The following is a 15,156-nucleotide window of genomic DNA, read 5'->3' on the forward strand; positions in this document are numbered from 1 at the left end:
ACTTTCTCCCCACTTTTATCAGGGTTGTAATATCTCCAGCATAATGTTTAATCCATCTGCTTTGGCCCACTCTTTTTTCCACATACTTTTCTAAATCTTGCTGTCTGTATGCTTTCCAGAACTTTCCCTGAAGCCTTGGTTGGGCCCTGCAGCCCAAACTACCCACCTTTCCTCAGTCCCAAATAAAGCTCATCTTGGCCAGCAGCTGGAGGGAAGTGGGTGGATTATGTTCATTTACTCTACCATGTCAATATATAATTGACTTAATTTTTACAGAGGAATTGTCATTCAAGAAAAGGGTGTCACTTAACCCTTGTGAATCTTTATTTGTAGAAGCAGGTGACACATTAAGAATTGTTGGCAGCAGGGAGGGAGAACCTTGGTCAAAGTTGAGTCCAGTCCATTTGGCACCTGGCATAGAGTAGGGATTCTGGAATCTCATGGCCTATGTTCAAATCCTGGCTCCACCAGAGTAGAGATAGATAGATAGATAGATAGATAGATAGATAGATAGATAGATAGATGTAACCTGCTGTCTAAACTCCAGTCTTAACTCTCCTGAGAGGAGTAACAATTTTTGTTGTAGATCTCTGATGGGGATTAAATGAATGTGTGTGTTGGGGGGGGGGGGCGGCGGCAAGGAGCTGGTGTAGAATGTTGGTTGATTGCAGTGGACCCCAGCCCCCTGGGAGTCTGTTCAGGGAGCTGGACCTGAATTTTCACAGCTTCTTTATCTACTTTGGAACCAGTACATTTTCTAGAAATTTCAGGTTTTTTTACACTGTTGCTTGTGACTGTGGGAAGTGGGGGAAGGGTGGAAATTTACAGGAGCTTGGGGGCTAAATTCGAGAATTGCTTGGGTTTGTTGAGTGAATGCATTAGTAACTGGAAAAATATTGGTCTGTGAGTGTGCAGTGAAAGTTAGACCAGTTTTACATAGAATCCTTTGCCTTGCTCTAGGTCCAGATGCCAGTTCTCGTTGTGCTTTTTGAAAGAGGATGGTTCTGGGAAGAGCCATGGAAAGCTCTGTCTTTCAGGATACCTTAGAGGCCTAGAGAGTTGTAGTAAGTCTGAATTCTAACCTGAGGGGAACATTATTTAAGACATTTCTTTTCTGTTTGAGAGCCAAATGTATGACAGTTTTTAAGGCCCAAATGAAGTGTACTTCACAGCTCATACAAAGCAGACTTTGTGAAATCTCCCACTGGTAAGGACCAGGCTGCTGTTTGGTTCTGGTTAATCAACACTCGAGAGGCAATGGCACGTCTCCTCCTGGACCTGCTCATGGAGTTTGTAGATCACTTGGCTTCAGATTCTAGATATAAAACAATTTTGTTACATACTGCAAAAGTGAGTATGATTAACGACATGTGTCAAAGGAGCTCTGAGCTCCTGATAGAATACATGTTTTTGTTGTAACGCATTTCTATATACAGGGCCAGGGCATCTCTCCTGATAAAGCATAGCCTTCCCTAGTAATGAAATGCCATCCAGAGACATAACTACTGTCTAATCATATCCTGCTGGCTTAAGGAGGAGCATTTCTAGATCTGGGTATCTGGTTTTTGTGAAAACATACTTAGTAGTTCTTCCACTGGCTTCTTGTTTTTTATATGATTCTTCAAATTGAGTAAACAATATTGAAAAGATTTAAGTATAGCTAAGTAGACAACAGTATCTATGGCAAAGCCTCTGTTAAAGATAGCCCTGCTGACAGGAGCCCTTGGATGATGGGGATTGCCTGCCTTCCAGGAAGCCGAGAACTGACAGATTGCAAATTGAGATTTTTGAAGAAAGAAATTCGATTGAGGAACTATGCCTAATAGTGTGGCAATAATAGCAGCTCTTTGCATTTGAAAAATAACAAATTTGGCTTTTCAGCATGTTTCCTATGCACTATCTCATTTGTCCCTCACATGCATCCTGCAATGGTGAGGACAGCAACGGTCTTGTCTTTAGGTGTGGAAACTGAGACTCCAAATACTGACTTAAAGATAATGAATTTGGACCTTACAAAACCCTAGTCAGAGGGTATGACAGGTCCTTAGACTCTCCCATGGTGGAGCCGGAAAGTTGTCCCTCAGATAGGGCTGGACAGGAGGTGGGGATGGAGCCCACCCCATAACAGGAGGTATCTGTGAGGAAGATGAGAACTGTTTCAAGGCTTAGTAGGCAAGACTGTGTTACCTATGTTGGATTTTAACCCATTTGACAACTTTTTACATTTATATGTGTTTAGAGAAACAAAAGTATTCTTTAGCAACTCAGACCATTAACTGTTCAGCTAACAAAAAGTCCTTTGTTAGACAGACTCTCAGAAGTTGATGGTAGTGTTGGGGACTACCTAAGATGAAGGTCAGTTTCCTGTCAGCTTCCTCAATTTAAGTCAGCTGGGGGTGACCATGCGTCTGCCGTGGGTGCTACATATGTCTGGTCCTATGAATGCTGCCTGGTGCCTCCTCCTGCTGGTAGACGGAGGAGGGTTAGGATGCCGTTCTCCAGGTGGGACACACATAGACCCTTCCCTCTGCCAGTCAGCCATGCCATCTGTCTCTGCTTCTCTCCTGTACCAGCTCTCCATGCCTGTTCCTCAAACCCGGACATCCCGCTTCAGAGGGCAGCACAAGGCTTTGGGGCAGAAAGACTTGGGTTCAAGCCCCGACTCCATTGTTCACCAGCTACATGTTCTTGGGCAAGATACCTGGGAGAAGTGACGTGATCTGTGGTGGGCTGGGTGTCCTTCATTTAAAAAAATCTTCCCACGTGGTTCTCTTGTGTACCCAGGGTTGAGAATTATGGAGTTCTAGAATGCAGAGTATTACTGGCTAGAGAAGGTGCTGTGAAGATTAAATAAAATAATTTATCTAAGGAATCTTTCATTTGGCTGATGTCCCAAAGCGTTAGTTGTTATTAATGATTACTATTGTTTTCTGCTTTAAAAAGTAACACCTCTCATTACAGATAATATGACAAATATAGAGAAAAAGAAAACAACGCCTAATCTGAAAGATAATCTCGGTATTTTGGTACATCCCTCCTCCCACCGACATGCTCATTGGGATAATATAATGTACCTTTTTATTTGATATTTTCCCAGGACATTAAAGCTGTCGGAAACACTTTTCTGCCTGCATACCATTTCAGCAACAGATTTGGGCTTGACAGATCTTTTTCTAGTTTTTTATTAGTATGGTATTGTCAGCTCTCAGCGCTGTGAGTTATTTACTTGGGCCTCTGTGAGGCGTGAGCTTATGGGGTGGTAGCACCACTCACAGCCACCGTGGAGGTGGCTCCTTGCTGCTTCCTGCCTGGCTGAGAAGCCATTGCTGTGCTCATGGTCAGTATTTCCATTCCGTTTGCCCTGCTCTTTGCCATTTCTGCACTAGAAGCTCTCTGAGTAGTTTGTGGTTCCCTGGCTGACTTCCTGAACTGTGCCTGGAAGTTGTCCTGCCCTAGTGGGCATGTACCTGTCGTGGGTCTCCATGGCCTCCTGGGCCTGTCCTTCTGTTGCCTGGAAGTCAAGATTGAGAAGCAGAACCTCTGCTTTCCTGCCTCCTCCTGCACCCCTGTGTCTAGCAACTCTGTTCTGCTGTACAGACTTAGAGCTTATGGCCTCGTGTCAGGCTGCATACACTGCTGTTGATGGGACCTCAGGGGCCTTGGGCAACTTCTGCATTTAATCCTGTTGAATCAGTAGAAGGGGCATGCCATGGACTGCAGGGCTGCTGGGTTTTTTCTGATATGGCCAAGGTGTTAAAGTCCCCTAGGTTTGGGGGATGGGTGGACACTCTGAGGTTCAGTGATCACATTGGATCTGCCCATTCCAGTGAGAAGCCACATTACCTGTGGGTTGTGATAGAAAAGCATACAGCATCTTTATATCTGAGGCTTCTGATGGAAGCAAGGACATGCACAGGTGGACTTAGGACTTTATGCCTCCATCCTTGCATGATGAAATCATGCCTCTTTTCCCTATGAAAGTACAGGTGTGTCCCACATTATGCCATTTTGCTATTACGAAGACATACCTATTTTTTGTTAACTAAAAGAAATTGGAAGATTTTCACTTTTACCAAAAAAAGGCAAAAAGTGAAAGAAAGCAGCATTCAGCATTTGTTTTGCAGTGAACTGTTACAGAGGCTGCTCAAATCCAGAGTGTCCCGAGCCTTGCTCCTTCCCCAGGGACTGTACTCAGCATCTCAGCATCAAGCCACTAGAGCTTTGAACTGCATCTGTGAACGTCTCTGCTTTATCTCAATTTATTTTGTGCATCTGTTAGCAAGACATGTCCTAAGGTGTCAGAAAAGTCTAATAGAGGTGTTTTTTGTTTTTTGTTTTTTTTTGGTCTGAGAATGCTCAACAAATTTCACATGTAAATTAATGATTATTTCTTTGCTTTACACTGTTTGACTTATGAAGGGTTCCATAGGAACGCTGCACTTTCTGATAGTAGGGGAAACCTGAAGTGGCCTTTGAGATGGACAGTTAGACCTTCTCTTTTGGAGCTCCCATCACCTGGTGGGCCCAGCTCCTGGAGCTGTCATGAGTGCTTACCTCTTCCCACCCTGACACTCTTGCTTCCTGGGGTAGGACTGTGGATTTATGTATTTCTAGAAACATTGGCTGTGTTGAGCACAGGGCATCAAAACAGGGGTGGTGAGATCAATGAATTCTGGTGGGATTTGGTTAAATCCCAAACATGTCCTGTGGTGCCTGGGGTCAGATGCATGTAGATCCTGAGGGCTCCAGAAGATGTCACCTTTCACTGCATGGCAGATGGACTCCTGCTGCCCGGGGAAGACGTGTCTCTAAGCTGGCCATTATTGCAGACTCTGACAGTGTTGGCATGCTGCATCACTTTTAACTCACCACCTGGACCCATATGTTTGGTTCAGCTCTGTCATTTTCTTACCTCCTTTCATGGTGCCACACACACCTCCTTAGGTCTTCATCTTTAGTGGTCCACCAGTCCTGTCTACACTCTGATTTTGTTGTGTTTTTGTTGTTGTTGTTGTTTTAATTTACGTTCTTTCTCCTGGGCCTTCTACCATCTGGGGAAAGTAGATCTGACATTGAGAACAAGAGCGCTTCCTCCAGCGCAGGTTGTTTCCTTCTCTATGAGTCTCTTCCTCTCCCACCACAGCCCGTGCCCTAGAATACTCTTTTCCTGGACCTCTTCTACTGCCTCAATGCCCCTTCCATGTTGGCGTTAAAGGCACTCTGTGGCCCTCCAGGTACCATGGATGTGGACATATGGCTGGCCAGCTGCTCATGCTCTAGGGAAGCCCAAGCGACTTAATCGACTCTGTGTGCCATCCCATTCATTAGTGATGCCCCGTAAGGCTGCATCTGGAAAAGATCTGCTTTCCCTAGCTTTGGACAGACTGAGAGCATGGTGTATCTCCTGTTGGAGGATAGATTTTATTCTAGATGGCTCCTACCAAGGGCTGAGTGAAAGCAGGCCATTTGGGGCTGGGGCCATTCTGAAGACCACTTACAGGAAAAGCAAGAATATTAACTTAGGAAAGACGTCAATATTAATATTTTCTTCAAAGAAGGGCATTTATGAGCTTTGCATAAAAGCCTCACCTGACCCCTTCTCTCTCCCTTAAGCCATTGAGCTTGACTTTTTCAATGATGGAACTATCATTAAATTTGAAACTGAAAGAAAGGCATCTATTCACACCTGCCCATCTTTGTCAGACCTCTTCAAAACAGCATGGAAAAATTTTATCTCTGCAATCCTGACCCACTGGATCATTTTACTCCTATTGCTACATAGTGATTAGTAGAGTACACCTTGGAGTGAGAATTTCTGTGGGAAAGGGACTTTCCTTTGCTTTTATTAGGGGATAACACCTAAGGTAAGTGTTCTTTAATAATGATAAATGAGTAGGGGTAAGAGGATAAGACAGATCTGAGACCCTCACTGTTGCAAGATTTCTGTCAAAACCCCAAACGAAAGTGTAGGTGTTAACCATTGTATAGATTCCTCTCCACGAAAAAGGATAACCTGATTTTCGTTTAATGCTTTCAAAAGCGTTGTGACAATTTTCTGTGTAAACCCCAACAGTCAAAAGTCCATAACAACCCACCATTGCAGGGATTCAAATGGTTAGATTAGTTTTGCAGAGACGAATATTCTTTAGTCTCACTATTGGTTGAATGACCAACTTTGGGATTTTGGCATGAATGGGAATGGTGGCATAATGTGTACAAAATCCTGACAGTTGATCCTGCTTGGAGAATAGTTTTATGCTATATCTAAGGAGACAGAAAGGATATTTCTTAAAATTAAACCCAGGACATGGTGAGGCTCTCCTTTTCAGCTACCCTGGAAAGTAGAAACAAACTACAGAGACACATGCCTTCTTTGGGCTGTCAGCTCTGGGCCTTCCAGCAGCATTTGCCTGCATTGTTCTAGCGTCTTCCAAAGGAACTGAGCCTCCCCTATCCCCTGATAACAAGCATGTGAGTTCAGCATAAACAAGACACTAATGTCATACTAATGTCACATTGTATATCCACCGTACTTCACTAATGAAAACTAAAAAAGAAGAGAAAAGAAAAAAGTAACCAAGGTGAATAGTGGGAAGTTGGTCTCATTTCAGGGTCCATTTATGCTGCCTCCTAGGGCAGTGGTTCACAGAGCACTTCCCCCAGGCTGCTGGGGGTGAAGAGGCCGAGAACTGTCCCCAGAGACAAGAGCCACCGTGTGCCTGTTTAAAAGACATGAACTACATCTGTCTAGTCACATGTTGTACTCAACAAAGACTTACCTTTTCACATTATGTTTGAAGACCAGTATCTCTATCTAAATTTATAGAATCCAGTAATCTGCCCCCTTAACTTGAAGATGGTGCTGAGCCCCCGTGTTAGGAAGGGAGTTCTTGGAGTGGGTTTCTGGCTGGCGGGTGCTGGTGATACAGGGCACTTGTGGCATCTCCTCTGTAGCTCTGCACCCACTGGTGGCCCGTCACATCCTGACGTGATTACTGGGCCCTTGTTCACCTTCCATTCCAAGGAGGCACAGAAATATGTTCCCGGCCTATGTCTGGGCTCCAGCAGCTTTTACTTCTGCTCCAGACAACAGTGAACTTTTGAGAAAGGAGTGTAAATCATGGACCAGTCCCTTCACAGAGCCCAGCATAGGATGTGTCTTGTCTTTTAGAAGAAGAGACCTTCCTGGTCCCTTGGCATAAGCCTCCTGGGTCCTTGGTTACTTTACTCTGTGAAGCCAAGGAAAGAAGTTGCTATTTAATTGCACTGGCTTTGCCTTGCCCCTGGCTTTTATTGTTTGTGGGAGGGAATGCACTTATTAACCAGACTACATCTAGGAGGGGTGGGAGCAGGTAGGCACTCTCTAAATGTCAGCTGCATTTACCAATCTGGTTGAAAACAGTGCACATCACAAGAAGCTTTCACACTCCGCTTCCCTAAAAGATTCCTATCTACTTAAAATAATCCCCTCCCTGCCAAAAATGATGTCGAGGAGTGACTTTACAGGGATTCTGCACCTCCCCTGGCACGGCCTTCTCTGCCAAGGGTTGTGTTGAAATGTTGCATCTTTAACTCGTTATCCAAGCAGTTGTTTTCTAAAAGCTTTGTTGTGATTTGCAATCGGACTTGAATAATACCAGTTAAATCCTGTAAGGAAGAAAAGAAAAGGAGGTTCCAGGAGGGATTACACCCTGGGCTCTCACCAATGCTGGGACCTTCCCTAGGTCACTCCAAACCTCATGTGTTGTTTTTTTTTTTTAATTCAATTTACCCGCATATAGTATAACATCAAGTGCCCTCCTTAGTGCCCATCACCCAGTCACCCCATCCACCCTCCCACCTCCCCTTCTGTACTTCCGAACCTCATCGTGACTAGGAAACCTGCTTTCCCCAAGTGTTGCTCGCTGCTCTCTCTGGGGTGCCTCAGAAGCAGGCTAGTGTGTGGCCTGAGGTAGACTGGGGAGCCACTGGCCTTGTTAGCAATGCCTGCCTTTTCCTGCTCCTATCACACCCTCGTGTCTGGGGTCTTCCTGCTCCATGATGGCTCCACAAATAATGTCGTCTGTCCTCATTTCCTCCCCACTTCCTCCCCACCTTACAGCACAATGATACCATTTCCTTCCCACCTGGAATGCCAGAGCTCTAGATGAGCACTTGGGCCCCGTGCCTTCCAAGCTCTGTGACCTGGTCTGACCCTTGGCTTTCAGAGTTATTTGTCCTCATCTTTATAATGAGGAGATCAGGACACATGATTGTATTCCTAGCTGAAAACTTTTGAGTCTTGAGAAGCTTTCTTTTGGTCTGCTCTCGGCCGGTCAGATGAAGTACAGAGAGGCCTGCTCCCACTCCGTGTGACCACACAGAAGGTCCTGGCCAGGCCCTGGGAGGGGCACAAGACCACACTGTGCCCAGTGGCTGGGGCCACGGAGTGTGAGCTGGCAGTCTGGTGTTCTCGGTGGTTAAGTATGGACTTTGTGAGATATGCCATTTTTCCATTTATATTATGTTTTCTAGTGACTGACCTCATTGTAGGTCAATAAACTTCAATTGATGATAAAGATGAAAAGGCAATGATATTTTTTTGTACCTCAATGGCTAAAAATCATGATAGCTTCTCTCCGCACACAGGCTGTTTTTTAAAAAAATAAACTCCTTGGGTTAGCACAGTTTTTAGATTTATAGAAAAATTGTACAGAGCTCCCATACACTCCACAGCAGCTTCTTCTGTTGCCAGCACCTGCTAGTTCATGTGGACGGTCACCACGAGTGACCTGGCCCTGATACTGCCCATGCTTTATTTGGATTGCCATAGTTTTCCCTGGGTACCTTTTCCATTCCAGGACCCCATTCCGGATCCCACATGACATGTAGTTTTGTCTCCTCAGGCTCTTCTTGCTTGTGACAATTTCTTGGACTTTCCTTGCTCCTAAGGTCCTGACGGTTTTGAGGAGCACTGGTCAGGTGTTTTGTAGAATGTTCCCCATCTGAGATCTGTCTGATTTTTTTCCTCATGATCAGACGGGGGTTATGGGTTTGGGGAGGAAGGTCACAGAAGTCAGGTGCCCTCCTTGTCACATCACATATTCAAAGATTTTTAATTGTTGACCGTGTCCCCTGGTCCAGGTAGTGTTGGTTAGGTTTCTCCACCCTTTTCTGCCCTTTCTAGACTGGCCTCTGTGGAAGTCATGTGGGCAGCCCATGTAAGGCTGGAGAGCCATGTGCCACATCTTTGAGGGTAGGCACTGGTGTCCTGGCCAAGGGCTCACCGGCCCTCCTCACCCCCTTAGGATAAACTAACTGCCCAGGGAGGATTGGCCCATGTGTTAGAGGAGAGAGATTGGAACTCTGGACTGGGATGTGGTCCGTGATGTGTGCTCATCCTGGGGCCCACACTGTCTTGTTCTGGGGGGGTGAAGCAGGTTGGCCGATGTAAGCCATTGGTGAATGTGTGCCTTCTCATGATTCGTACTCAGAAGTGAATCCTGGAGCACAATCTGCTAACATCTTCATCCAGAAGAGAAGGACTTCCTGGAGTAGTTAAGAGTTATTTAAAAAAAAAAAAAAAAAAACCCTAACTTAAAATAATTCAACATTTTTTCTGCTCTGGACCTAACTCTGTGTTAACTTAAAAGTGGAAGCAGCTTGATTCTTTTCCTCAGAGAATCCTGGAAAGGTCTAAAAAAACGTTGTCATTGCTATTCAAGGCCTCTGAGTTTTAATAATTAAAATATGGTTTGGTTTGCCTTCCATAGCATTTTACTTGGAATAACATCTGATTTTTCCTGAGAATTGCATGATTATTGAGGGCAAAAGCAATGTCATTAATTTGTGTTTCTCATATTATGTAACTTTTGCCCATAGAAGGGCACTTAGAGCTGAAAATTAAGAGCTGAAATAAATGTAGAGGCTTGGAGAACTTAAAGTCAAGGCTGCTGGGTGTATGGGCCTCCCAGGCTTCTCTGTCCATACTGGTTAGGCCTAAGACTGGTACAAGTCATAGGAGGATATTCTGACAACAATTTGTGGAATTCTGAGATTTAAAATGTTTTAGCCATCAGTGATGGCAAAGGACATTGTGACTTTCTGTGTTGGGATAAGAGAAAGTTCTTGGGTAGAATGAAAGGCAATAATAAACACTTTCATTCTTTTTTTCTAGCAGATTTGAACAGCACGATGGGGTGCAAAGTTCTGCTCAACATTGGCCATCAGATACTGCGGCGGAAGGTTGTGGATTGCAGCCGGGAGGAGAGCCAGCTATCTCGCTGCTTGAACACTTTTGACCTGGTGGCGCTGGGGGTGGGCAGCACGCTGGGTGCCGGCGTGTATGTCCTGGCTGGAGCTGTGGCCCGTGAGAATGCCGGCCCTGCCATTGTCATCTCCTTCCTGATCGCAGCGCTGGCCTCGGTGCTGGCTGGCCTCTGCTACGGCGAGTTTGGTGCTCGGGTCCCCAAGACAGGCTCGGCCTACCTCTACAGCTATGTCACTGTTGGGGAGCTCTGGGCCTTCATCACTGGTTGGAACTTAATCCTCTCCTATATCATTGGTATGTCCCAGGAGGCCTGGAGCCCATTTCCTTCCCTCTCTGCTGTTCTCACCTCCAAACCACGGGTGACACTATCCTTTGCTCCCCATGTGGACTAACTCCTCCCTAGGATTAGCCTCCTCCCTAGATTGTTGTACATGTTCCCTTTCCCTGTAATGAAGGGTAGGGTGGTGGGCTTATGGATATCGCTGCTCCTTCTGGTTTGTGCCCCAGTTTTTAATGATTAGGTGCATTGGACTGTTAGTGGGAATGAGCCAGGCCTTGAACAAGGAGGTCAGTCCTGTTAACACAGGAGATGTAGATTCAATGGGATGTTCTTATTACTTAAAAGGAGTGTAGTCCCTTTTAGTATTTTCGATTACTGATCACTAGAGTAGACATACCACCGATACAGAAAACTTTGGGAAATACAGAAAAGCGCAGCACAGAAAGTAGACATTGCCCAGTCTGGCAACCCAGAGAAATCGTTATTTATTCATTCATTCTTTCAGCAGATATTTATTGAGCCCCTCTTCCGTGCCAGACATTATGCTAGATAGTAGGAACGCAGTAGAAGAGTAAGACCGTCTCTGTGCATAAGAGTTTAGGGATCGTGTAACTATTGTTAATATCTTTGTCAAATGTATATTTTTTTGTCCAGGATGTCTTTTTATTTATGAAACAAAATATAGTAAACATTTTTCATAGTATTTATGGTGTTTCCATAGTAATATTCCAAATAATTGCATATTGTTACCTAGGTTTATATACATAGCATACTTTTTTAGATGTTCTTGTGGGTATTTAGACTGTTTCCAGTTGTGTTGTTATTGTTACAAATGGTTAATCGTTTAATGTCTTTGGGCACTGCCATGGTTTTTTCCCTTTAAAATGGTCTGAGAAGCAGAATGTCTCGGTCAGTGGGCTTACGTATTTTTAAGGCTTGTGTTGCCTTCGATCCTTTGGGTGGCCACAGGTTCCCTTCCACACATACTTGCTGACCCTGGGCACCCGTGTTAAAAACAATCAGCCAACAAACAAAAACACTCAAAATACAAAGTTTTCTTAGTTTGGTAGGTGAGAAAGCATTGTCTCTCCTTATGTTATTTGTATTTTGATTACAACCAAAGTAGAATGCATCAACTTAAAAGAGACAGGCACCTGAATATAAGAATATCCAAAGACTATGAATGGCCAATTCCTAAAAGTAGAACTATAAGTGGCCACTAAACATTCTGTTTATATTTCAGAAAGCTTTTTGTAATAACATCAAAACACAGAGATGTGGTGAGTGGGTCCCAGCTCGCTCCTGTGTACCCCACACTGGGAATGTCATAGGGGGCTGTGAGCTGCCCGCTGGGATGCGGGCCCCGGGCACCCTGTGGAGCACCTGCTGCCACTTGCCCACGCCAGCTGGTTGAGGGCTCCTGCCAGGCTCTCTGAGCAGCACCTGCCTTTCTTCTCAGGTGCCCGTGGTACCTAATGACAACCAGCATAGCTTATGCTTCTAAGTTTGAAAATCAAACTCATAATAACGTTTCTTTGTTTCAGTATGACACTAAAACTTAGAGCCACAAATGCTCCTATAAGCTCAAGTCACTCAGTGGGAACTTAGCTGTTTTAAATGAGCTGTTACATTCCCAGAGGACTTACCTGGGCATAAAACAAAACCTGAGTTGGAATTGCCCGCTGCTTCCAGACCAACAAATGAAAGAAAGGTTCTTTGCCAGAATGTTCTTTGCTCGTGTGAGACTGACTTGTGCATGTGTTACCATGGGTGATTCTTAGCCTTAGCTTTTGGGGAAGGGCAGTTTTTCTCAGCAAACATGGGGTTCCTTTAAAGCTGTGTTTCACAGATGGGGAGGGAAGGAAACCAGAAAGGAAGGCGAGGCAGCCTGTCTCACCCCACACGATGGTTTTCAGAGCCTGAGCAGCCGTGAGCTGGTTTCTGTTGGGGCCTTGATGGACAGAATCCATAATAGGCTAGATAGATTCTGAGGATGAAGAAGCATGGTTACATTTTTGAGTTTTTTGACAAATACTCAGCACAAGACCAACTAGCAACATTTAATCTCTGTAATTCCCTCTGGCCAAATTTTGTGGGTGATCCAGACCACAGTCACCAACAAGGCCCCCTTTGAAAATAAAGGAGAATGCTGTATGTGAATATTGGAATTTTAGTGACATTTCATTGAAAAGCAGTGGCTTTATTCAGGTTAAAAGAAAGAATGTGTGTAGTTAACAGTTACTGGCATTTGAGGTGCTGCATTTGTTTGTGATCCTTATGCCGGGGGATGCAGGGTATGGAGAGGAGGAGAGCTGGGCTGTGTCCGTGGTCAGATACCCGGGCACCTGTGGCCTCTGAGTCAGGTGACACCAGCTCTGGGATGAGCAGATGACTTTGTTGCTGAGGTGAGGGTTACACGTGTGAATCTCCTTGGTCTCATCTTACTCGAAGAACAGTGTTCCTCTGGTGGGTGGGGACCATCAGCTCTGTTGTCGGTCGGAGGGATCTTGGAAAAGAAGCTTCCTGAGCCAGGTGTTTCAATCTGCCGACTGCAGCCGTGAGCAGATTACAATATCAACTTCGTGGTTTGCCGCCAACATTTCTTTTAATAACGAAATAAAATAGGTGGAGTTGAATAAATACCATCAGAGTACTTCTCAGGTGACAAGGGTAATGGCACTGTTTTGTAAACTGTTTACTATTCAGTTGTATATTTGGAACACAGTACACGTGTCCTTATTGGGTCATGATGGAAAGTGTGTTTCTGTCTGGGTCCATGAGACCTCCGCATCCTTGTCACCACCCTGAAGGACCTAATGGAGCATCACTTCTGAGCTAGCACACACCAGAGTCCACCATGCCCCAGTGCATCATCCATGACCCTCGCACACTCACTACCAAATACTGTTCATGGTTTCCCTTCAGTTTCCTCTGGTGCGTCTGTCTCGTGGCAGGTACTTCAAGTGTAGCAAGAGCCTGGAGTGCGACATTTGATGAGCTGATTGGCAAACCCATTGCGGAGTTCTCGCGGACGCACATGGCTCTGAATGCCCCTGGAGTGCTGGCCGAAAACCCAGACATATTTGCTGTGATCATCATTCTCATCTTAACAGGTAAAGCTACACAGTGGGACACATCCAGTTGGAGTGAGAGGCCTGAGGTGTGTGGGACAGGTTTCCATGAGGCCTGTTTCTTCCTTTCCTTGTTCTGCTTTCCCCTCCTTTTCTTTCTTTCTGTAACGAATGCAGACATCTTGTTTGTCTTAACGGCTTCTCATACACACAGCGTTGGCGCGTTGGTTAGCTGTCAAAGCCGTGTGCCAGTTATTTAAGAAAGAGTCTCAGGTACTTGTGTAGCTTTTTGTGGAGTGGGAATTTGCTAATACTGCAGGCTTTTTGTACAAGTGACCCAGGAATACGAATTCCCTTGACTCAGTGGAAGACTGTCTGGAAAAGAAAGTGGCATTCCTCAGCGGGTAAGAGGTGGGGGATGAAGTCAGTCCATGGCACCAGTTTGTGCCTGGGGGTTGGAGAAGTCTTGAATGATTTTACATCTAATAGCCATCAAAATGCTTCTTTAAAAAGAAGTAAGTTTCATGACAGTCGTGGGCACAGACTTTTAAAATTCCAGATATTGCTTAAACACGGCTGAAGGCAGCTATTTCCTAGTGATGTTTTTCTGGGTCTCAGCCTCAAGGTTGTGTGTTTTGTTCCATGTGGCACTTACTGTATAAGCATTAAGCTGAACACAGATAAATTCCCCTTTGAGATTAGAAGATCTTGGATGGGTTTTAAAAACAACATGCCTTATTTTCCGCACCGTAATTGAAATCATCTAGCACAGGCCAGTCTCAGCAGTATTTCTGGTCCAGTTGGCAGGAACGTGTATCAGAAATGAAGTTTGCACCAGTGAGATTTTCATAAACATGAGAGGGAGGGATGCCAGAGAGAAACCCGAGCACAGCATGATGAGGTGATCCCTGTGATAAATTGCTCAATTCCCTTCTTGTGCCTTCATTTCAGAATTGACTCTATTGTGAAATGCATTTTTTTTTATTTTGAGTGTATGAAAGGTGTACCTGGCAGGGCAGCAGTCTTAAGTCATAAGTGGTAGTCTACCTGTCACCTGGAGTCCAAGCCTCTTTTCCTCCCCAGCCTGGGGTTTGGCCACACATGTCCCCAAATGGCATGTTTATCCCATTGTGGTCATGTGGCTAAGCCTCAGTGACAGTGTTGTCATGTGGCTTCCATGTGTTTTTATCACTTGGGTCTTTTTGATTTTTTTCATGTGAGTTTATGATCTATAACTAGTCTAACTTAGACATTGTTTTAAGTGCGCCAAGTCCGAGATGAACCACACGGTTCGTGGTTCTTCCATAATCACAGGAAGTTGTTGTTGCTAATACCATAAACATTGCAGAGTGAATCTGAATAATTTTCTCATCTGAAAAACCCTCATTCTGTCAAGAAACTGAGTAAAATGTCTCCTTTTTGGAGAAAAAAATTCCTGCCTCCTCAGAGGAGTCCAGGAAAGTACGTTAATGAGGAGGAGAGGGTGCTAGGAGGGGCCTCCTCTCTGTCCTTGGGAGGGGCTTGCCCTCCGGGTGGTTGGCAGTGGTATCCCCCAT

At 45.0% G+C, this 15,156-nt stretch overlaps 1 protein-coding gene across 7 annotated transcripts in view; it reads left to right on the forward strand.

Annotated features, from left to right (window-relative positions):
- The window catches only part of SLC7A1 (solute carrier family 7 member 1), a 139,953-nt gene that overhangs the window by 104,029 nt on the left and 20,768 nt on the right, over positions 1-15,156 (forward strand). For 4 of the 7 annotated variants that reach the window (XM_072795607.1, XM_072795610.1, XM_072795608.1 and 1 more), the window contains 2 exons: positions 10,160-10,543; positions 13,484-13,642. In XM_072795607.1, the coding sequence (XP_072651708.1) occupies positions 10,174-10,543; positions 13,484-13,642 (529 nt within the window). In that variant the 5' untranslated portion in view covers positions 10,160-10,173. Of the gene's footprint in view, positions 1-10,156; positions 10,544-13,483; positions 13,643-15,156 lie in introns of all 7 variants that reach the window. The other 3 variants (XM_072795611.1, XM_072795612.1, XM_072795613.1) reach the window with 1 other exon arrangement.

Source organism: Canis lupus, chromosome 24 (assembly GCF_048164855.1).
Source record: "Canis lupus baileyi chromosome 24, mCanLup2.hap1, whole genome shotgun sequence".
Taxonomy (NCBI): Eukaryota; Metazoa; Chordata; class Mammalia; order Carnivora; family Canidae; genus Canis; species Canis lupus.